General features: G+C 44.9%; 1 protein-coding gene across 5 annotated transcripts in view; it reads left to right on the forward strand.

Moving 5' to 3' along the window:
- MTCL1 (microtubule crosslinking factor 1) overlaps positions 1 to 24,575 on the forward strand; it is a 133,362-nt gene that overhangs the window by 59,613 nt on the left and 49,174 nt on the right. For all 5 annotated transcript variants that reach the window (XM_033178318.1, XM_033178322.1, XM_033178320.1 and 2 more), the window contains exons 4-5: positions 16,486 to 16,545; positions 22,296 to 23,609. In XM_033178318.1, the coding sequence (XP_033034209.1) occupies positions 16,486 to 16,545; positions 22,296 to 23,609 (1,374 nt within the window). The remainder of the gene's footprint in view (positions 1 to 16,485; positions 16,546 to 22,295; positions 23,610 to 24,575) is intronic.

Below are 24,575 nucleotides of genomic sequence, written 5' to 3' on the forward strand. Positions count from 1 at the left end.
CTAGAGCCAGGGATCCAAGCTGCCAGTGCTTGGAGATGAGAATTGCTGAGGATTTGCCCAAGGGGCATCAATAGCTTTTGTGCAGTAATGCTAGCCAGTGATGCTTTTGATATTTCAGTACAGTTTAGTAGATGATTTATGGAACCAAGCAGTGGCTCCAGATAACAAGGATCCTAGGCAGATATGGGTCAGTAAGTCGGACCGGGTGTTATTAGGCCTCGCCTAGTGGGAGAGTCTCTTGGATACTAAGCCTTCAGCCTGGGAAGGCAATTAGGGTTTCAGAGTTTCATTTGCTGTCCTCAAATATACATTAAGCCCTTTGTCCTCTGTGCAAAGATGTATTTGATGATCCACAGTGGCACAGAGCTAATCCTGCCTGGGGGTTAATCCTGCAGTTTAATCTCCTGTTCATTTCTGTCTGGCTTGAGTACCCAGGGTCCATCAGTCTTGTCCATCATTTCCAGGTGAGGTGGAGCAGAGGTTTAATGGAGGCGTGGGATGTTTGCATTACACTAGGTCAATTCCATTGTCCTTAAAAAATAAGAACCTTTCTGATTTGAAAAAAAATAATATTAATCTTGACTATTTGGGGGAATGAAAAAAATCTATAAACCAAAACATAAAGTCATCCATAATTCTGTTCCCCATTGATAAGACCTGTTAGCATTTTAGTGTATTTGCTTCCAGACATTTCCAAGACAAAAATATTTAATCTTGTTGATACTATATTAAGTATATATTTTTAATCCTATGTTTAAAAGGCAAATCTTTTATTAAAAATTTTGTCATTAAAATTTTTTAGTAATCACAGTTTTTAATGGCTACACAATATTGTTTTTAGTGCAAATGAAAATTTATGTGCCTGATTTCTTTCTTCCCAATATTTTGTTGTGAAAATTTTCAAACAGATAGCAAAAATAATTTTATAGTGAACACACCTGTTATCCCCACCATTCACCTGTGTGTTAACATTGTGCTATACTCGGTTTATCACATGTCTGTCTACACATCTTTTTATTCATTCACCCATCTTATTTTTTGGTGCATTTGAAAATAAATTGTAGATGCCTATTCACTTTCTCCAAAATACACGTTGTTAACTAGAGCTAAATTTTTGTTTATATATTTTTTGAGTAAACTAACGTGGACAGAAATGCACAGATCTTAGTTCACATTTACTGAGTTTTGACAGCTCTATATACAAAGTTTTACTACTGTAATGGTGTACTCTGTAATTAGAATGATACTTAAAGTCTAATCAGAGGGTCTGTAGGGACGCTGGCAGATTAGTATAAAACAGTATCAGGAGTAACTCAGAACTTTCTTATGTGCTCTTTGACAGTTAAATATTTTTTCACATTACATGCATCTGAAAAACTGATGATGGGTTTTCTCTGAAAAGAGGGCAACATTTTAATGTATCATTTATTTGTATGATTTTTTAGCTTTGTTTTGTTAAAGTAGTTCTAACTCTCTTGCATTATTTCATCAAACTAGGAAATAATTTGCCTCTCTTGATGGACTGGTAGATTTCCTTCCATTAGACCAATGGCAGAGGTGGGAACAGATTATTTTCTTTTTTTTGAGATGGAGTCTCGCTCTGTCACCCAAGCTGGAGTGCGGTGGCATGATCTTGGCTCACTGCAACCTCCACATCCCAGGTTCAAGCAGTTCTCCTGCTTCTGCCTCCCGAGTAGCTGGGATCACAGGTGTGCATCAGCACATGGGCCCAGCTAATTTTTGTATTTTAGTAGAGGTAGGGTTTCACCATGTTGGCCTGGGTGGTCTTGAGCTCCTGACCTCAGGTGATCCGCCCATCTTGGCCTCCCAAAGTGCGGGGAATACAGGCATGAGCTAGAATGCCAGGCCAGGAACAAATTATTTTCGAAAAGACACAGCCTTATATTCAGTCTGACAGGCAAATGTCATGTGTTTCTACAGACTTTCAACTTTTGTAAATGCCCATGGGCTCATCTGTAGGCTTTTCTCAAATGTATGATTCTGATTCCATATTTCCTACCATGCTCCATGGTTTTGCTGAGTGCCTGCCTGGATGTGCACAGAGTTGGGATTCTTGCAATTTGGGGGAAGGATACTTTTGTTTTGGGTGCAGTCATCATTACAGTTTTGTCATGGTCATCAGTTTCAATTTTTCTTTGCACCGTAATTGTAATTTACAGTTTTACTTCATTACCGTGGGTTTAGTTTATTTTGCAATGTTTGGTTCAGAGTACTATGTGATACTCTGAACCAAACATTGCAAAATAAACTAAACAAAATATACCAAAACATACTTAGCTTTTTCCAAAAACCAGGCTTCAAGGTACGTATCACAAAGGTTAAAATGAGCCAACCAACTCATACTGCAAAGCAAATGTATGTCATGTTCCCGAGTTTGCATGTGCAGTGTTCTTCCTCCAGGAGAAAGTGGCATTTGCTGGGGGGTGTGCTGGGCATCTGTGTCCATCCCAGGTGGCCTGGTGACCCTGACCTTCCACTTGCTGGACAGGCTGTTGCCTTTGGGGCCTTCCCAAACTCTTAGACTTGGCTGCTGGGAATCCTGAACCATGCTATGGCTCATGGCTCCTCTCTTCTTTTTTTTTTTTTTTTTTTTTTATTATACTTTAAGTTCTAGGGTACATGTGCATAACGTGCAGGTTTGTTACATATGTATACTTGTGCCATGTTGGTGTGCTGCACTCATCAACTCATCAGCACCCATCAATTCATCATTTATATCAGGTATAACTCCCAATGCAATCCCTTCCTCCTCCCCCCTCCCCATGATAGGCCCCGGTGTGTGATGTTCCCCTTCCCAAGTCCAAGTGATCTCATTGTTCAGTTCCCACCTATGAGTGAGAACATGCGGGTTTGGTTTTCTGTTCTTGTGATAGTTTGCTAAGAATGATGGTTTCCAGCTGCATCCATGTCCCTACAAAGGATGCAAACTCATCCTTTTTTATGGCTGCATAGTATTCCATGGTGTATATGTGCCACATTTTTTAATCCAGTCTGTCACAGATGGACATTTGGGTTGATTCCAAGTCTTTGCTATTGTGAATAGTGCCGCAATAAACATACGTGTGCATGTGTCTTTATAGCAGCATGATTTATAATCCTTTGGGTATATACCAGTAGTGGGATGGCTGGGTCATATGGTACATCTAGTTCTAGATCCTTGAGGAATTGCCATACTCTTTTCCATAATGGTTGAACTAGTTTACAATCCCACCAACAGTGTAAAAGTGTTCCTATTTCTCCACATCCTCTCCAACACCTGTTGTTTCCTGACTTTTTAATGATTGCCATTCTAACTGGTGTGAGATGGTATCTCATTGTGGTTTTGATTTGCATTTCTCTGATGGCGAGTGATGATGAGCATTTTTCATGTGTCTGTTGGCTGTATGGATGTCTTCTTTTGAGAAATGTCTGTTCATATCCTTTGCCCACTTTTTGATGGGGTTGTTTGTTTTTTTCTTGTAAATTTGTTTGAGTTCTTTGTAGATTCTGGATATTAGCCCCTTGTCAGATGAGTAGATTGCAAAAATTTTCTCCCATTCTGTAGGTTGCCTGTTCACTCTGATGGTAGTTTCTTTTGCTGTGCAGAAGCTCTTTAGTTTAATTAGATCCCATTTGTCAATTTTGGCTTTTGCTGCCATTGCTTTTGGTGTTTTAGACATGAAGTCCTTGCCCATGCCTATGTCCTGAATGGTATTACCTAGGTTTTCTTCTAGGGTTTTTATGGTATTAGGTCTAACATTAAGTCTCTAATCCATCTTGAATTAATTTTCGTATAAGGAGTAAGGAAAGGATCCAGTTTCAGCTTTCTACTTATGGCTAGCCAATTTTCCCAGCACCATTTATTAAATAGGGAGTCCTTTCCCCATTTCTTGTTTTTGTCAGGTTTGTCAAAGATCAGATGGCTGTAGATGTGTGGTATTATTTCTGAGGACTCTGTTCTGTTCCATTGGTCTATATCTCTGTTTTGGTACCAGTACCATGCTGTTTTGGTTACTGTAGCCTTGTAGTATAGTTTGAAATCAGGTAGCGTGATGCCTCCAGCTTTGTCCTTTTGACTTAGGATTGTCTTGGCAATGTGGGCTCTTTTTTGGTTCCATATGAACTTTAAAGCCGTTTTTTCCAATTCTGTGAAGAAACTCATTGGTAACTTGATGGGGATGGCATTGAATCTATAAATAACCTTGGGCAATATGGCCATTTTCACGATATTGATTCTTCCTATCCATGAGCATGGTATGTTCTTCCATTTGTTTGTGTCCTGTTTTATTTCACTGAGCAGTGGTTTGTAGTTCTCCTTGAAGAGGTCCTTTACATCCCTTGTAAGTTGGATTCCTAGGTATTTTATTCTCTTTGAAGCAATTGTGAATGGAAGTTCATTCATGATTTGGCTCTCTGTTTGTCTGTTACTGGTGTATAAGAATGCTTGTGATTTTTGCACATTAATTGTGTATCCTGAGACTTTGCTGAAGTTGCTTATCAGCTTAAGGAGATTTTGGGCTGAGACAATGGGGTTTTCTAAATATACAATCATGTCATCTGCAAACAGGGACAATTTGACTTCTTCTTTTCCTAACTGAATACCCTTATTTCTTTCTCTTGCCTGATTGCCCTAGCCAGAACTTCCAACACTATGTTGAATAGGAGTGGTGAGAGAGGGCATCCCTGTCTTGTGCCAGTTTTCAAAGGGAATTTTTCCAGTTTTTGCCCATTCAGTATGATATTGGCTGTGGGTTTGTCATAAATAGCTCTTATTATTTTGAGGTACGTTCCATCAATACCGAATTTATTGAGCGTCTTTAGCATGAAGGGCTGTTGAATTTTGTCAAAGGCCTTTTCTGCATCTATTGAGATAATCATGTGGTTTTTTGTCTTTGGTTCTGTTTATATGCTGGATTACATTTATTGATTTGTGAATGTTGAACCAGCCTTGCATCCCAGGGATGAAGCCCACTTGGTCATGGTGGATAAGCTTTTTGATATGCTGCTGGATCTGGTTTGCCAGTATTTTACTGAGGATTTTTGCATCGATGTTCATCAGGGATATTGGTCTAAAATTCTCTTTTTTTGTTGTGTCTCTGCCAGGCTTTGGTATCAGGATGATGTTGGCCTCATAAAATGAGTTAGGGAGGATTCCTCTTTTTCTATTGATTGGAATAGTTTCAGAAGGAATGGTACCAGCTCCTCCTTGTACCTCTGGTAGAATTCAGCTGTGAATCCATCTGGTCCTGGACTTTTTTGGTTGGTAGGCTATTAATTATTGCCTCAATTTCAGAGCCTGCTATTGGTCTATTGAGGGATTCAACTTCTTCCTGGTTTAGTCTTGGAAGAGTGTAAGTGTCCAGGAAATTATCCATTTCTTCTAGATTTTCTAGTTTATTTGCGTAGAGGTGTTTACAGTATTCTCTGACGGTAGTTTGTATTTGTGTGGGGTCGGTGGTGATATCCCCTTTATCATTTTTTATTGTGTCTATTTGGTTCTACTCTCTTATTCTTCTTTATTAGTCTTGCTAGCGGTCTGTCAATTTTGTTGATCTTTTCAAAAAACCAACTCCTGGATTCATTGATTTTTTGGAGGGTTTTTTGTGTCTCTATCTCCTTCAGTTCTGCTCTGATCTTAGTTATTTCTTGCCTTCTGCTAGCTTTTGAATGTGTTTGCTTTTGCCTCTCTAGTTCTTTTAATTGTGATGTTAGAGTGTCCATTTTAGATCTTTCTGCTTTCTCTTGTGGTCATTAGCGCTATAAATTTCCCTCTACACACTGCTTTCAATGTGTCCCAGAGATTCTGGTATGTTGTATCTTTGTTCTCATTGGTTTCAAAGAACATCTTTATTTCTGCCTTCATTTCGTTATGTACCCAGTAGTCATTCAGGAGCAGGTTGTTCAGTTTCCATGTAGTTGAGCGGTTTTGATTGAGTTTCTTAGTCCTGAGTTCTAGTTTGATTGCACTGTGGTCTGAGAGACAGTTTGTTATAATTTCTGTTTTTGTACATTTGCTGAGGAGTGCTTTACTTCCAATTATGTGGTCAATTTTGGACTAAGTGTGATGTGGTGCTGAGAAGAATGTATATTCTGTTGATTTGGGGTGGAGAGTTCTATAGATGTCTATTAGGTCCGCTTGGTGCAGAGATGAGTTCAATTCCTGGATATCCTTGTTAACTGTCTGTCTTGTTGATCTGTCTAATGTTGACAGTGGAGTGTTGAAGTCTCCCATATTATTGTATGGGAGTCTAAGTCTCTTTGTAAGTCTCTAAGGACTTGCTTTATGAATCTGGGTGCTCCTGTATTGGGTGCATATATATTTAGGATAGTTAGCTCTTCCTGTTGAATTGATCCCTTTACCATTATGTAATAGCCTTCTTTGTCTCTTTTGATCTTTGATGGTTTAAAGTCTGTTTTATCAGAGACTAGTATTGCAACCCCTGCTTTTTTCTCCATTTGCTTGGTAGATCTTCCTCCATCCCTTTATTTTGAGCCTATGTATGTCTCTGCATGTGAGATGGGTCTCCTGAATACAGCAGACTGATGGGTCTTGACTCTTTATCCAGTTTGCCAGTCTGTGTCTTTTAATTGGAGCATTTAGTCCATTGACATTTAAGGTTAATATTGTTATGTGTGAACTTGATCCTGCCATTATGATATTAAGTGGTTATTTTGCTCGTTAGTTGATGCAGTTTCTTCCTGGCCTCAATGGTCTTTACATTTTGGCATGTTTTTGCAATGGCTGGTACTGGTTGTTCCTTTTCATGTTTAGGGCTTCCTTCAGGGTCTCTTGTAAGGCAGGCCTGGTGGTGACAAAATCTCTAAGCATTTGCTTATCTGTAAAGGATTTTATTTCTCCTTCACTGATGAAACTTAGTTTGGCTGGATATGAAATTCTAGGTTTAAACTTCTTTTCTTTAAGAATGTTGAATATTGGCCCCCACTCTCTTCTGGCTTGTAGAGTTTCTGCCGAGAAATCTGCTGTTAGTCTGATGGGCTTCCCTTTGTGGGTAACCCGACCTTTCTCTCTGGCTGCCCTTAAGATTTTTTCCTTCATTTCAACTTTGGTGAATCTGGCAATTATGTGTCTTGGAGTTGCTCTTCTCGAGGAGTATCTTTGTGGCATTCTCTGTATTTCCTGAATTTGAATGTTGGCCTGCCCTACTAGGTTGGGGAAGTTCTCCTGGATGATATCCTGAAGAGTGTTTTCCAACTTGGTTCCATTTTCCCCCTCACTTTCAGGCACCCCAATCAGACGTAGATTTGGTCTTTTTACATAATCCCATACTTCTTGCAGGCTTTGTTCATTTCTTTTTCTTCTTTTTTCTTTTGGTTTCTCTTCTCGCTTCATTTCATTCATTTGATCCTCAATTGCTGATACTCTTTCTTCCAGTTGATCGAGTCGGTTACGGAAGCTTGTGCATTTGTCACGCATTTCTCGTATCATGGTTTTCATCTCTGTCATTTCGTTTATGACCTTCTCTGCATTAATTAGTCTAGCTGTGAATTCTTCCACTCTTTTTTCAAGATTTTTAGTTTCTTTGCGCTGGGTATGTAATTCCTCCTTTAGCTCTGAGAAGTTTGATGGACTGAAGCCTTCTTCTCTCATCTCGTCAAAGTCATTCTCTGACCAGCTTTGATCCGTTGCTGGCGATGGGCTGCGCTCCTTTGCAGGGGAGATGTGCTCTTATTTTTTGAATTTCCAGCTTTTCTGCCCTGCTTTTTCCCCATCTTTGTGGTTTTATCTGCCTCTGGTCTTTGATGATGGTGACGTACTGATGGGGTTTTGGTGTAGGTGTCCTTCCTGTTTGATAGTGTTCCTTCTAACAGTCAGGACCCTCAGCTGTAGGTCTGTTGGAGATTGCTTGAGGTCCACTCCAGACCCTGTTTGCCTGGGTATCAGCAGCAGAGGCTGCAGAAGATAGAATATTGCTGAACAGCGAGTGTACCTGTCTGATTCTTACTTTGGAAGCTTCCTCTCAGGGGTGTACTCCACCCTGTGAGGTGTGGGGTGTCAGACTGCCCCTAGTGGGGGATGTCTCCCAGTTAGGCTACTCAGGGGTCAGGGACCCACTTGAGCAGGCAGTCTGTCCCTTCTCAGATCTCAACCTCGGTGTTGGGAGATCCAGCTCAGTTGAAAATGCAGAAATCACCTGTCTTCTGTGTCGCTCGGCGCTGGGAGTTGGAGACTGGAGCTGTTCCTATTCGGCCATCTTGCTCCGCCCTGGCTCCACTCTTCTTTAGCCAAAGTGTCTCAATGTAATTTTCCTCTTCTTTCCCTCATTTACTTACAACATTTGTCCTCTAATAATAGTTTTCTGTCTTGCTTTTCCAAATAAGGAATTCTGCTGTCTGCAGTCTCAGATCCTTCGAGAAATCATCAGTGCCAACAAATATTATTTCATAGCCATCAGGCACCTGCAGATGTAGCAACTTGTAACCATTCCTAGAATAGTCCTTTGTGCTCTTTCGCTAAAGAAAGGCAAAGATTTTTTGGATGAGAAAAATTGGCAATCTGGGGCTAAGAAACCAGAAAACAGCGCAAATATGGTTGATTGGGCTATGAGGGCCCTGGACGGTGGGTCTGAGGGCTGTGACCTTGAATGTAGGCTTAGGGCTGGGCCCAGGTTGGTGGCCCATCTCCAAGTTTAGGGGATCTTGAAACATTACCCCACTTTTGACTGTGTTTTAGTTTTCTCGTCTGTTACGCAGTGGTAATAACATAATGTGTCCCCAGGCTCTCGTCAGGATTGAATTAGATTAGATATTGTCTTAGCTTGAGCTGCTGTAACAAAATATCACGGGCTGGGGGCTTACAGAACACATTTATTGCTCACCGTTCTGGAGGCCACAGAGTCCAAGGTCGGGTTGCGTTCTGGTGAGGACCTTCTTTCTGGCTTGCAGAAAGCTGCCTTCTCGATGAATCCTCCCGTGGCAGAGAGAGGAAGCTCTGGTGCCTCTTCCTCGTCTTACAAGGACGCTAATCCTATTGTGGGGGTTCCACCTTCATGACCTCATCGGAACCTAGTTATCTCCCGAAGGCCTCACTTCCTAATACCAGCACGTTGAGAATTAGGGCATCCACGTATGAATTTGGGGAGACACAAATATTTAGTCCATAACAGATGTGTAAAGAGAGTTTAGCATTGTGCCTGGCATGAGTGAGTGCCCAGCATATATGGTAGTTAATATCATGATCATTACTGTGCTCTTAATGGGGCCAAGGAGAAAGGGTTTTCTTTGCGTTATGGCTAAGGAGGGTTTCCACTGGGTCTGAGAAGGGGATTTGTGTTTATTGGGTCCTGCTGTGAAATTCCAGTGCAAGGTGAAGCAAGCAGCTCCATGGTGTGAAAGGAAGCAGGCTCCCCAGAACTGTTAAAGGGATAGGTGAAAACATAAATAATACCTCTTATGACATAATATTTAGAATAAAAACAAATAAAATAAAGGGATGAGTGAAGAGGAGGAAGGGGGAGGAGGCATCTTCCAGCTAGGATGTAGTGTTTCTGGCTGAATGAGAGGCTGATTAATTCACATCCTTCATATCTTCTAGCACTTAAATGATAACTTTAATATGGGTAAAATAATCTTTTTTATATGATAGAGATGGGGTCTTGCAATGTTGCTCAGGCAACATTGAACTCCTGGCCTCAAATGATCCCCCTACCTCAGCCTCCCAAAATGCTGGGATTACAGGTGTGAGCTCCCATGACCAATTTAATATGAGTAAAGGAATCTTAATAACTTCCTTCTAAAAGGGAGAAGAAGACCTCTGCACCTTCATTTCCTTAATCTGATTTTATACCTGTGTGTGCTATAAACTACCCCCCAAAAACCTACAAACTTTCTAAATAGTAAGAATCTGTAAGAATTCTGAAAATTATCAGTCTGCGTCTACATCCTTGTTCCCATACTGACTTATAATTTACAGCATCCTAATTTTTATTTGTCTCCTTTTATTACCAATCTAAATTTATTTTTTAAAATTTAGACTTTCAAAGTCTGTCTCTGACACACTTTAGCAATTGAGAGCTTATTAATTTTTCTGAAATTATTTGGAAGAAATTGGCCAACTTAAAATAGGAAGCATTAAGAATTGACATGAAAGTCCAAATAACTGCCTAACTTCGTATTTTATTTAATCATTTTCAGTACTCAGCAAAGCATCAGCCTTAGATGGATTCAATTTGGATTCACAAAATTTTTTTTTTCTTTTCAGTAGGAATATGCAATTGATTTGCTGGCAGTTGATCAGGCTAAAAGGAGGGAGTAGAATTAGTCACCAGGCAAAGCCCCCACTGGGGGTTCATGTTATTTAATAGTCTGCATTTACCTCTTCCCTTCATTGTTCCTTGGAAGAGACTCTCCATTGGATCTCTGAGGCATCCAGAGGAATAAACTGGGCGTGACTGATGTGCACACAAATTGTCCTACACCCGTGGTTACTTCACCCAGGGTCCGGTGGCATCTAGCACTCTACACTGGACAAGACCCTGGCAGGTGGCCGTTGAGGAGCCTGCATGATTCCGTGCTGGAGGCACAGCGATTGTTCCTCATGACTGCTTGGCACTTGGCCAAGGGGACCATATGCCTGGAGATGTGTAATGCAGTGGGGTACCTGGCCAGTTTCCCCAACCCTCAGAGGGCTTCCTGGTCTTGTTAACCAACCACATATGCATAGGCTATACTCGAAGGACCAAGCTGATGAAAACAATATCAGCTTATGGGAAGAGACCCAAGAAATTGGTGAATAACTTCCATTGAATCGTTATTGCATTCCCACATAGGAGATCTGTGATAGTCTCTTTTCTCTGACATCTTTAAAATACAAGTTTTATTTTCCTGACCTTTTTTTTTTCCATTTTAAATGAAATAATACTTACTGTAGATCATTTATGAAAAGCCACAAAAAAAGAAAGTGAAAATCACTAGTAATTCTGTCATCTGAACATGATGACCATTAATATTTGGGGGTATCCTGCTCCAGGCCACTTTCCTAACATATGTATATATGTGTTATATATTAATATTTAATATATGATATATATTTAATATATGTTATGTATTAATATAAATATATTCTAAGCATTTTGAGATCACTAAATACATGCTGTCTGTAACCTGTATTTTCTTCATAGTGTGTTGTAAGCATTTCGCATATCTTTAAATAGTCTTCAAAAGCATGACTGTATCTAGAAATCTAGTATACAACATGAGGACTATAATGAGTCCTATTGTATTACATACTAGTGATTTGTCAAGAGCATAGCTTTTAGGGATGCTAACCACAAAAAATAAGCAGAAAGAAAGGTAACTGTATGAGATAATAGTTATGTTGATTTGCCTAACTGTAGTGATCATTTCACTATGTGTATTCTGAGATGAGCATATCAAAACATCATGTTGTGTATCTTAAATATATACAGTAAAATAAAAGGAAAAAATCGTAATACCTCCATAGTGTTCACGATGATAAAAGGTGCTGTGAAGAGCATTCTCATTCATAAATCTTGGTGCGTGTCTCTTGTCCTTAGGGTATGTTCCCAGAGGTGGAATTAGGCCTCTCAACCTATGCCTTTGTAAGGCCGAGTTGCACCACCATCCCCCACCCCAGAGGCGGCAGGTTTCTACCGCCCCTTCCTCTGCGCAGAAGTGCCCATCTTCCTGGATTCGTGCTAACACTGAGTGCCCTACTTTTTTCAATCTATAAATCTCTAAGTGAAAAAAAACTTGTTTTGTCAGTAATTGTGTTTATTGGCCGTCTGTTTATTTTTTTTAAGATGTGTTTTGTGTTGCTTGCAAGATACTACTCTGTTGTCTGTCATGTGTTAGAAAAATCTTTTTTCCAGTTTGTCATTTGCCTTTTAATACTATAAGTGGTTTCTTTTGATGTATTTTTTTTTAAAGTTAAAAATCTTACCCATCTATCAATCTTTTCTCTGGCTGTTTATGCTTTTGTTTCTGTGTTTATAAAGGCCATACTCCAAGAACAAACATCAGTTCATCTTTTTTTTCTCATGCCTTTATGATTTTTTTTGCATCTAAAGTGTTAATTCATCTAAGATTTATCTTGATATAGTATGTGTCTCATCTTTTTTTTTTTTTTTTTTTTTGAGGCGGAGTCTCGCTCTGTCGCCTGGACTGGAGTGCAGTGGCTGGATCTCAGCTCACTGCAAGCTCCGCCGCCCGGGTTTACGCCATTCTCCTGCCTTAGCCTCCTGAGTAGCTGGGACTACAGGCGCCCGCCACCTCGCCCAGCTAGTTTTTGTATTTTTAGTAGAGACGGGGTTTCACCGTGTTAGCCAGGATGGTCTCGATCTCCTGACCTCGTGATCCGCCCGTCTCGGCCTCCCAAAGTGCTGGGATTACAGGCTTGAGCCACCGCACCCGGCCGTGTCTCATCTTTTTTGATCTCACAATGTGTATAGTTACTTCACCAACACATACCAAGTAGTTCATCCTTTCCTCACTAGTTCAAAATATAACCTGTATCAATTGTTAAAATCTCATGTATTCTTTAATCTATTTGTGAGCCTTCTGTTTAGTTTCATTAATCTATCTGTTCTTGTACCAGCACCGAACCATTGTATTTTTATATCTAATAGCACAAATACTGTCATTATTTTTCCTTTTCAAAGTGTTCTTGGCAATTTTCACCAATTTATTTTTCTAAATCGGGGTCAGTAGTTTGAGGCTTTGCAGACCTGAACAGTTTGTCACTCGTGCTCTCCTCTGCCCTTGCAGTGCAGAGCAGCCATAGACAGTGAGAAATGAGGCTGTATTCTAATTGAACTTTGTTTACAAAACAGACTGTGGGTTGATTTGTCCTGAGGGCTATGGTTTGCCAACTTCTGTTCTTGATGAGTTTTTGAATTATTTTGTCCATTCTTACCACCCTCACAAACACATAAAAAGTACGTATAAATACACATACACACACACTGGTTTTGAATGTGTGTGTGTATGTATGTGTGTGTGTGTGTGTGTGTATTTTAAGGAATTTGGTTAAAATGACATACTTACAAAATGGTGTGGAAGAAACATGGTCTCTTTATAACAAGGTCTTCCTATTAGGCAGCATTAAGCATTGTTTTATGTTCATCTTCAGTGTTCTGTGGTTTCCTTCATACAGGTTCTGCAAATTTCTGGTTAACTAAACTTTTTCTTTCTTTCTTTCTTTTCTGTCTTCTCTTTCTTCTCTCTCTCTCTCTTTCTTTCTTTCTGTTTCTCTCTCTCTTTCTTGAGGGAGTCTCACTCTGTTGCCCAGGTTGGAGTGCAGTGGCACAATCTTGTCCCACTGCAACCTCTACCTCCTGGGCTCAAGCGATTCTCCTGCCTTTGTCTCCCGAGTAGCTGGGATTACAGGTGTAAGCCACGACGCCCAGCTAATTTTTGTATTTTTAGTAGAGACAGGGTTTCACCATGTTGGCCAGGCTGATCTCAAACTCCTGACCTCAAGTAATCTGCCCACTTCGGCCTCCCAAAGTGCTGGGATTGCAGGCATGAGCCACCGCCCCTGGCCTCTGGTTAACTTTAAAACTTTAACCCTTGCAGTGTTTTTTATTCTAGTTGTCACTGTGAATGGAGGAGGAGCGTCCCGTGACTCCCTGCCTGTTCTGTGAATTGCTAGAAGGATGGCAGGACTCAGGGCTACAGTTGACAGCCCATCAGCAAGGGAAGGGGAGACATGGGGTGGGTAGGGGTGGCTAGACGAGTCCATCCAAGGGCTCCCACCCAGAATGTGCTCCAGCCTCCAGCCTGAAATGCAGCAGCCCATGATTCTGCGCAGATTTTGTCTCCAGTTCTAGCTTTCATTTTACTTCTAGTTTTCTTTCAGTGGGTACATTGGGAGAATGTGATGAAAGCCAGGGACAGCAGGCTCTGCACTCACTGCGGGCCCTCATTGCTATTACAGCTCTGGAATTAAGTCCCTTAGGTTAAAGCTTGGGAGAGAGCCTGCTGAATCATCAGGATTTATCTCACTCAGCTCATTCAAATAAAAGAAACTTCTGGCCAGGGACGGTGGCTCACGCCTGTAATCCCAGCACTTTGGGAGGCCAAGGCAGGTGGATCACCTGAGGTCAGGAGTTCGAGACCAGCCTGGCCAACATGGTGAAACCTCATCTCTACTAAAAAAAAAAAAAAAAAAAATTAGCTGGGCATGGTGGTATGCACCTGTAATCCTAGCTACTTGGGAGGCTGAGGCAGGAGAATCGCTTGAACCAGGGAGGCAGAGGTTGCAATGAGCCGAGATGGTACCACTGCACCCCAGCCTGGGCAAGAGAGTAAAATTCTGTCTCAAAAGAAACAAAAGAAACTTCTTAACTGAAGCATGAAGGTGAAAATCTTGGCGAACCTCCTTATTAAGAGTGGAGAAATTCAAGCTGTCCTTAAGACAGGCTTACCTTTACCTTTTGGTGGAGACTGGTTCTCTTCATAGTATGACCCACTTTACCAAAAAGGCTAAAGGAAATAAAGCCTTCTGCAGCTGGGGTTCCCTCCACCTTTGTTAGTCAGGGAGCCTGCCGCCCCTGCTCCATGATGATTCTGTGGCCCTCTTCAGCCCTCTGCCCTGAGGGCCTTCTCTCAATTATCTATTTTATATTTTCTGGGTCTCCAGCCTCCTAGAGGCCAAGGGGCAGCTAGAATTTTAACTGTTTCTTAACCTAGGATTCTTCCAATAAATGGCAAGGGCTGGCATTCTGAGAGTGAGACACTTAAAATGTGAACAGTACTGAATTAATGAACTTAAGTTCTAACTGCGGTGTAAGTGACTTGCATATAGCCTCCTTTGCAAACTCTTCTGATACAGGGTGGGCACCCAGGAATACAGCCGAGAGAGTCAGGGCTCTGAGCAGATGTCAGATGAGGTCCTGGACCCCGAGGTGGAGGTACAGAGGGGAGGGAGGTGGGTGTTGGGGACAATCTCTTTCCTTCTACAGACTTGCCTTATAGGTCTGGGGCCAGCAGAGCTCTGCTTCCCCACCTGCTTCCTTCCAGCTTTCCTCAGGATTAGCTTAATCTTTGCAGATTAAGAGGCTACAAATCCGTTCATATTCCTCTAGGAGGCTTCTCACTCATTTCTTTCTGCCTTCACACTTTCCCTTTGCAGGAGCTGGCGTATCTCCCAGTTGGTCTGTTGCAGACACCCCTACGCCCCTTTCCTCATACTTCTGTTTGTATTTTCAGATGTATTTGCAATTTCTTGCCTGGAGTCTGTAATGTAAAACTAGGCAGGGCTCCCAGGCACTGAAGGACACAGCCAAGGCCTTCATTTCACATAGGAATAAGTTACGAGCTTTGTAAGATCTTTAAGATGGAGGTTTAGCCGTGAATTGGGCGGGTTTTCTGAGAATTTCACAACCTAGTTAGGTTTTCTCTGTAAACAAGGGCCGCCCTTCTTCTTCCTTCATAGCGCTTTTTATCTGGCCACTCAGGAAACACCAGTTGTTTGTTTGCTTGTTTGTTTGTTTGTTTTTGAGGCAAGGTCTTGCTCTGTTGCCCAGGCTAAAGTACAGGGCTATATAGGCCTCATTATAGCTCATTGCAGCCTCGAACTCCTGAGCTGTCTTCCCGCCTCAGTCGCCCTGGTAGCTGAGACTACAGGCACACGACTCCACACCCAGCTAAGTTTTTAAAAATTATTTTTTGCGTGGTCGGGCACGATGGCTCATGCCTGTAATCCTAGCACTTTGGGAGGCCAAGGCGGGCAGATCACGAGGTCTGGAGATCGAGACCATCCTGGCTAACACAGTGAAACCCTGTCTCTACTAAAAATACAAAAAATTAGCTGTATGTGGTGGTGGGCACCTGTAGTCCCAGCCACTTGGGAGGCTGAGGCAGGAGAATGGCGTGAACCCGGGAGGCGGAGCTTGCAATGAGCTGAGATCGCGCCATTGTACTCCAGCCTCGGAGACAGAGCAACTCCATCTGAAAATTTTTTAAAAAATCTTTTTTGTGGCGACAAGGTCTTATTACTATGTTGTTCAGGCTGGTCTCAAACTCCTGGCCCCAAGTGATCCTCCCACCTTGGCATCCCAAAGCATTGGGATTATAGGCATGAGCCACTGCACCTGGCCAGGAAACACCAATTAATTCTCATATTAGCCCAAACAAAACATGATTTGGAAAGTAAACCAGCTCCAGAAATATGAGTTATCTGTTCCCAAACTTCCTGCCTTTCTCTTCCTCTTCTTGCCTTCTCTGCACTGTTAAAATGATCCCAGCCACTCTCCTTTTTCATTAAACTGAATACTTAAGGAATACCCCAAATACAATAATTAGGATTTTAAGAATCTTAAGATTCAAAGACCTCCTCCAACTTCTCCAACTGCATTTACACATTGACTCTAAGTTGTTTTTTGTTTCTGGTGGGAAACAGCCTCTGTCCAGTGTGTGTGTCCCCACCCGTGGGGACGATGTTTGCTAATGCTGGCTGTCACATGTGAGCCCTTGGTCACAGAATGTCACTTGGATCTATTTCAGAGTTCCCTAAAAAGAAGAAGCACTCGGGAAATGTACAAGGAGAAGAAAACCTTTAACCAGGTAAGCAGAGGTTTTCATTCTAATGTTACATCTCCTGTGAGTGAAGTAACCTCATTTTGAATTTTTTTCAGTGTTAGTTTTGCCTTTAAAACATTCAAAGAAACATTATCTGTCCAAACACGTGGACTCATTCCTAACCTCCACAGTGTGAACATTTTCTTTGCAAACCCACTGATCCTCCCTTGTTTCTCCCCCACACTGACAAGCTGGTAATTTCTTCAGGAAAAAGAACTGGCTTTGTGTGAAACAGAATTAAGTGTAGTTTGGCGACCTGAGGTACTTATAAATGGTAAAAGGTGTTTTGACCTTCAAAGTCATCCACAGAGTGAAATAAAACAGCCACTGTGGAGTCGAGTCATTCATAAGACATTGTTTTGAATGTTGTTGTTGTTGTTTTTTAATGTGCAAGCTGAACAATATCTTAAATGGTCCTAATTGAAGGTAAACTATTCTCAGCCCTTTCTAGATGCACAGTATGCATTCTTCAAAACTTTCTTAGCTTTTCTGTAAAGCTGTTTTACTGGATTCTGTTTTTAAATTGCTGCTAGCATTAGGTGGTGTAGAGAACAAAGGTGTTATTGGGATATCAGCTCACTGCAGTCTGAGAGCAAGTGGTAATTAGAGAGACACAATGAGTCGGGCTAACTAAGAGCTCAGCAACCTCCAGCGACCTCCTGCCGCCCTGTCCCTGTGAACTCCCCTCTTAAGGATCCCCTGGGTTTCTCCATTCTCCGAACTCACTAATCCCCAGGGCATCATTCAAGGAGGGGCAGGCCCCTGCAGCAGCAGAACACTCAACTGTTCCCTTCCACCCTCCCCAACCTCCCAGTCTCACTTTGGAATCCATGAATAGTAGGGAAATGAAAGTCTGCCTCCCGCTGCTGGGTACTTACACTCTCCTGGGCTGAGAGTGTTTTCAATCGACTGGCTCTTGCCCAGGGAAGATCTTTTCCTTAAAAGGGGAAATTCTGCCCCATTGTGAAATGAACAGCATTCGCCCCATGGGTAAAACGGGCTAAGAACAGGAGCTGCTGCTCCTTGGGCGCGTGTCAGAAACCCTGGTACCTGGGATGCGTTGAGCCGCCCGCCCAGCCGGCGGGATTATTGAGGAAGGAGTTTCTGTTCAGCAGAATGGTGGAATGGAGCGCCCTGGGAACTGCAGGCCCGCAACCAAAACCCAAAGGAAGCTGGCGCCCCGGCGCAAGGTAGGCACGCGGGCAGTCACCCGCTCGGGGTGCTGACTGGACGGCTGATTTGCAAGCCAAAGAATATATACAGAGAACGATATATTTCTGTTGCTTGACAAGGCCTTTCCCGCTGGTGGTGACGGTGGTGGGCCCTGGGTGTCTCCCCTCCTGGCCATGCCTGCCCTCTGCCTGCAACAGGAATTGTGTGTCATATGGAAAGTTGGACTTGACCTGCTTTCATACCACATTCCTGGGGTTATCCAATGATCTCTTGAAATCAGAAATGATATCCTTCAGTTTAGACTCGGCCTTGCCCCCCCACCCCGCCACCCCGCTAGAGTCTTGGCAGAGTTTTCAGAAGTCTACGGTTACAACATTAGATGGGCATCCAGCCTCCCGCTGCCTGAGCTGAAGCTGTGATTCCCCGTCTTGTGAGGAGTGGCTTCCCCTACTCAGAACAGGCCAAGCTCCGCTTCCCTCAGGCCGCCCCTCTCCTGCACACAACACCCCGCAGGTGCAGCGGGCCCTGCCCTAGCTGCCTCGACCTCACGGAGGACGTGTGACTTCATTTAATATACACTCTCCATGGCTTCCAGACAATCTTTCTCTCAACACTGCTTTAGTCTTGGTGGCAGGCCTCATAGTGCATGCATGGTTGTCAAGTAGAAATGACAGCATGCTGTCATACTGACAGCTTTTTTCTTTAAGGAACAAGAAGACGTTTTGGACATTTTATCAGTCCTCAGGTAATCTACAAATTGGCACTCGTTAGAGTGTGTCATAGGATCTTGCTGCTTTAACTGACCTGGGTTTAGGTTCAAGGAGACGGAAGAGAATTGTTCTAGGATAGATTTGTAGTGGATGGTGGACAGAGGGGAATGGTGTGAGGTTGAAGGTTTCTGGAAATCAAGGCGATTTGAGGGCTCTATGGGGACCTTCTGCCTGCATGAGGGGGTACAGATAAGCCTGGATAACCTCCAGCGTGTTTCAGGACCCTTCTCAGAGATCTTACCTCCTTCCCCAATGTTTCAGTTCAACTTGTTAGGGAAGACCCCAAGGAGCTGGTCATAGGTATTTCCCTGAGCCTTTCTTGTCATATCATTTTTCCCCTTACATGGGGTTTGTGGTGAGCAGGGAGGGACCAGGCAGAGTGGAATTGCCTGAGTCCCTGGTCCACGCGCTCGTTTGAGCCAAAAGCTTCCTGTACCATGCAGGCAACAGTGCCCCTCACCTGCCCCTCCTGGCCTGGCTCCACCACATCGAGGCCTCGCCAGCTGCAAGTTTCCACGGACGCTGGTCACAGCAGGCGGCCCTGCCCCCACCGTGTCCAGCCCAGTCTTGAGTCCCAGGCTCAAGAAGGGTGGAGAGTGGGGCCGAGTTTCCCTGTAGCTGGACAGTGCTGCCCTCTGTGATGTCTGCTGCTATGGATTTCTCTGCTTCAGAGGTGGAGATGGGATCATTTAGATGATTTTTGACAATGGACAGACACTGGCTCTCAAATTAACAGTGGGGCTGAGAGCACTCCCCTGTTTTCTGGTCCCAAGCTTTTAAGTATTTACAATCCATCTCTGTTGATAGGTATTTTAGCTTAAACTACATTCCTTCGTGGGAACAACAAAGACCTGTCTGTATATTTGAATTTCTTACAAATCTGTGTTTAACAAAAATTGAAAAGGTGCTTTTTTGTTTGTTCTACTTTCGAAAGTTCTAAGAAGCTGGGGTTGTTTAAAAGTAACATGCCAACTTCTCGTACATAGTAGGTAGTTAATAAATATTTCCTGAAGGAATGAATGAACAAGGCCAGGCTCGGTAGCTCACACCTGTAATCCCACACTTTGGGAGGCTGAGGTGCTGAATCACCTGAGGTCAGGAGTTCGAGACCAGCCTGGCCAATATAGCGAAACCTCATCTCTACTAAAAATACAAAAATGAGCTGGGCGTGGTGGCATGCTCCTGTAGTCCCAGCTACTCGGGAGGCAGAGGCAGGGGGCAGGAGAATTGCTTGAACCTGGGAGGCGGCAGTTACAGTGAGCCAGGATTGCACCATTGCACTCCAGACTGGGTGACCAGAGCAAGACTCCATCTCAAAATAAAATAATAATAATAAAAAAGAATGAATGAACAGATAAACAAGCATGCTTTTCCTCTAGTATTAGTATTAAACACAATGTATGTCTTTTACAGCCCATGTATTCTGTGTAGGTTCTTTCAAAAAATATGTCATTACCCCAGTGGCAATGATATGATAGCCCATTTGCCTCAGTAGCTGTGAGTAGGACAGACAGCCTTACTTCAGGTTAGTCACAGGATTGATTTTTATGTCTGCCTAACCCAAACCCAACCAATCCTTCATGTGATAAGTTCTCAGGACTCAAAGACCATGTGACACTTACATGTTATTCTCCTAATGTGCAAAGAAGGAAAAAACTCTTTACTGGCTCCTTTACCCAATACTAATTGTGGTTCAGACAAATAAAATTAATTTCAAGGAGCTAGAGCATCGTGATTTATCATATACAAACCAGTTTATATATAAAAAATACACTTTTTAGGTTTATGATTTATCATATACAGACCATTACTTCATTTGACCCTCATCACAACCTTGTGGGTCTGTGATTAGCCCAGGCCCCTTGGACAGTAGGAGGGGCAAAGCTAGGACTCCGGCAGCGTATTTGACCCCAAGTCCAGCAGGCCTGGTTTTGTCCTCAGCTAAGAGATGACAATGGGCATGTCATCCTCCCGAGAATGCACAGATAATGCCAGGGTAAGCTTTCCCTGTGGCAGTGGCTGCACACTTGGTCGTAGGTGTGGGCCTGAGCCTTCCTGGTCATATCGTTTTTTTCCCTTTCCATGGGGTTTGTGGGGAGCAAGGAGGGACCAGGCAGAGTGGAAGGAGGAACGTTGGGAGGTGCCGAGGGAGGTTTTCTCTTTCTTCCAAATTGTGAGTGTGTGACCAGATTGCGGCAGAGAACGAGCCATGCTCTCTGAGTGTAGAAGCTGCATTGTGAGCACACGTGACGATCTGAAGGGGTTAGATCTGAAGGGGTTAATTCTCCCCTGGGGGCTGACTTGTTCCAGAGAAGGGCCACGGGCCTGGAGAGCAGTTTGATGCCTTTTCCTCTACGAGGGCTGTGGGATTTGACTCCCGTAGAGCTGTTGTTGACAGTTTCTCCTTGTGACGGGGGAAACCTTTGCTGAAGCCTTTTGGAACTTTTGATGGCCGATCAAAGAGGAGTGATTTATGAAATCGGTTATTTTTCCCATCTGCTGAATGTGAATAGTAAAACGTTTTTGCAAAACCAAAATGGGGAGTTCATCTGGCTTCAAAACAAGGAGACCAGCCCTGCAAAGCAGAGTTGACTTTCCAGTGGATCCAAAAAGTGCCGTTCTGACCTCAGCCAAGTATTGCAGGCTGTGAACAGCAGAGTCAGCTTTGAGGATCCTCCAGAACCCTCTGGAAGTCCTATGAGGACACTTCTCAGATTTTGATACACTTGACTATCCAACATTTAACTTCTTGCCTTGGGTCTCCGAGTTTAATTTCCTGCTGTGTTACAGCAACTAAAGGGAAAGGAACGTAAGCAAAGGCTCTGAAGTTGCACTTGCATGGCAAGAGGCTGCAAGGAGCCCAGGTGGCTGGGTGTGCAGTACCCAGTGTGTACCCAGAGCTCGGTACTGACTCAGTACACGCCTGGACTTCCAAGCACCCTCATGCTCATGCCTCATTTTTTTTTTGTCATATCATTCTTGTGGGACATTAGGGCTGGGGAGACCGGGATGGGGAGAAGCGAATTGCCCTGTCTCAGGTACCTTAGGAAAAAGCTGAGCTCTTATTTGAGGTGGCCTGAGTTCCCCATCCTGGTCAGACCTCGTGGATTGCCAGGCACTTTGAAAGAATGAGGTCTGCACGTTGGAGGTGGTGAGTGCAGCAGGGTGGAAGATGCTCTGAACCCTGTCTGCCTGCACCAGGCCTTGGTGAGGGGTCCTGCTGTCTCTCCCTGGTGCTGGTGTGTAACCAGGTGGGATCCACAGAGCAGTGAGGGGTTGCGCATTCTCGCTGGGTTTTGGGCCTCATTTCGTTTTCCCTTCGTTCATAACTTGTATGATGATTTCCACGTGCACTCTTTTTTTCCAAACTAACTTTTTTTGTTTCTTTTGTTTCTGTGGCAAAGCAACAAACTGTAGGCCTTTCACAGGCCCCCTCCACAAAGCCCCCAGGCCCACCTCTGCTTTGTCTTGGCTCTTTCTCTGTGTAACTCAGCGGCACCGACGGGAAGATCGGTGTTTGATGTTTGTGTGCATTGGGGGCGAGGTGTGAGGGGAATCATGAAAAACACGAACATTTGGTATTTTCTTTTTTTTTTTGTCTTTTTTTTTTTTTTTCCTTTTTGTGGAGAACGGGGTCTCGCTGTATTACCCAGGCAGGTCTCGAACTCCTGGGCTCAAGCTATCTTCCCGCCTCTGCCTCCCTGAGAGCTGGGATTACAGGCGTGAGCCACCGCGCCCGGCCCATTTGGTATTTTCAAATAACCCTTCTCCCGGGCTGTTCTCTCCTGGCAGGATGACAGTGCCGATTTGAGGTGCCAGCTCCAGTTTGCCAAAGAGGAAGCCTTCCTGATGCGCAAAAAGATGGCCAAGCTAGGAAGGGAGAAAGACGAGCTGGAGCAGGAGCTCCAGAAGTACAAGTCCCTCTATGGGGATGTGGACAGCCCCCTGCCCATGGGGGAAGCAGGCGGGCCCCCCAGCACCCGGGAGGCCGAGCTGAAGCTGCGGCTGAAGCTGGTGGAGGAGGAAGCCAACATCTTGGGCCGGAAGATCGTGGAGCTGGAGGTGGAGAACCGTGGCCTCAAGGCGGAGATGGAGGACATGCGGGGCCAGCAGGAGCGGGAGGGCCTGGGCCGGGACCACGCACCCAGCATTCCTACCTCACCCTTCGGCGACTCCCTGGAGTCCTCCGCTGAGCTCCGCCGCCACCTGCAGTTTGTGGAAGAGGAAGCGGAGCTGCTCCGGAGGTCCGTCTCCGAGATCGAAGACCACAACCGGCAGCTGACCCACGAGCTCAGCAAGTTTAAGTTTGAGCCTCCCCGGGAGCCGGGCTGGCTCGGGGAGGGTGCGAGTCCTGGTGCCAGCGGTGGGGCCCCCCTGCAGGAGGAGCTGAAGTCAGCCAGGCTGCAGATCAGCGAGCTCAGCGGCAAGGTGCTCAAACTGCAGCACGAGAACCATGCGCTGCTGTCCAACATCCAGCGCTGCGACCTAGCAGCCCACCTGGGGCTGCGTGCCCCCAGTCCCCGGGACAGCGATGCCGAGAGTGACGCAGGCAAGAAGGAGAGTGAAGGGGAGGAGAGCCGCCTGCCCCAGCCCAAGCGGGAAGGTCCTGTTGGCGGGGAGAGTGACTCGGAGGAGATGTTCGAGAAGACGTCGGGCTTCGGGAGCGGGAAGCCATCGGAGGCCAGCGAGCCGTGCGCCACGGAGCTGCTGAAGGCCCGGGAGGACTCCGAGTGCCTAGTGACCCTAAAACACGAGGCCCAGCGGCTACAGCGGACGGTGGAGCATCTCATCGCGGACACCGACAGCTTCCTCCATGATGCGGGGCTGCAGGGTGGTGCACCCTCGCCGGGGCCTGGCCTCCAGGGTGAAGACGAGCAGGGCGAGGGGGACCAGCAGGAGCCTCACGTGCTGGGGACCATCCACGCCAAGATGAAGTCTTTCCAGAAAGAGCTTCAGGCCTTCCTGGAGCAGGTGAACCGCGTTGGGGATGGCCTGTCCCCCTTGCCCCACCTCACAGAGTCCTCTAGCTTCCTCTCCACTGTGACTTCCGTGTCCCGGGACTCCCCCATCGGGAACCTGGGGAAGGAGCTGGGCCCAGACTTGCAGGTAAGGGGGCTCGTGGCTTCGCCTCCCTGCTCCGCCTTGCTCTTCCTCCTCCTCGCTGGCATTGCTGCACTCGGGCTCGCGCTGCTCACGGCTGCTTGGTTATGATTTCAAACCTGCATTGTACTAAAGCCTCCGGGGCAACCGGATCCTCTCTCTTGGTTGGGCTCCGTTTTTTTGTTTTGTTTTGTTTTGTTTTTGTTTGTTTTTTTTTAAGTTTTCTTCTATTGCCTTGTTTCTTTTTTCTTTTTCCTGTCTTATTTTTACCTGCGCCACGGCTCATGGTTTAGAGGCCCTCCCAGACACGAGGCTAAGCCCAGTGGAAGCGATAGGGCTCGACGCAGGCCGGCCTTGCTCCTCTCTTGGTATCTCAACCAACCAGCCGCACGCTGAAGAAGCCGTGAGGAGGCTGAGACAAACGCATGTCACAGTCAGGATAATTAGCAGACTCGCTACCAAGCACGTCCCTTCCTGGGTGTGTTTCAAGGGACACAGTGCAGTCCAAGGCCCTAGGCAGCCCAGGCCCCCATTCCCGCTGGAGGATCAGCCGAAGCGGGCGAGGAGCGCGGTGCTGAGAAGGATGGTTTTGGTGGAAAAGCTCTGCTGGCTCCTGCCGCCGCTGGGGAGGGCGCGGAGGGCCTCCGAGGACTGCTGTCCTAGCCTCGCCTGGGTGCATGGCCCAGCTGCCGCCCTGGACTGTGGCTTTGGCTGCTCGACCCACAAGTAAGGAAGGAAGAGCCTCGTTTTCCGTTTCCTTCACGGGTAGCGTGCTTGCAGTTGAGTTCTGGATTCACGCATCGCCATCGCATGTGCCCCATAACCAGTGTTTTGCACCCCCACTTTCTCTTTTGCTTTTTGGATGTGTCCACCCGCCCTTTTGCTCATTCTCATCTCGGGTCTGTTCTCTTCACTTTCGTCCGCAGCTGTCTTTAAGCTGGTGTTTCTATTTGTGCTGTTCTTTGGTCATTT

The sequence above is a fragment of the Trachypithecus francoisi genome, unplaced genomic scaffold (genome assembly GCF_009764315.1).
Source record: "Trachypithecus francoisi isolate TF-2019V2 unplaced genomic scaffold, Tfra_2.0 Lachesis_group19, whole genome shotgun sequence".
Classification (NCBI taxonomy): domain Eukaryota; kingdom Metazoa; phylum Chordata; class Mammalia; order Primates; family Cercopithecidae; genus Trachypithecus; species Trachypithecus francoisi.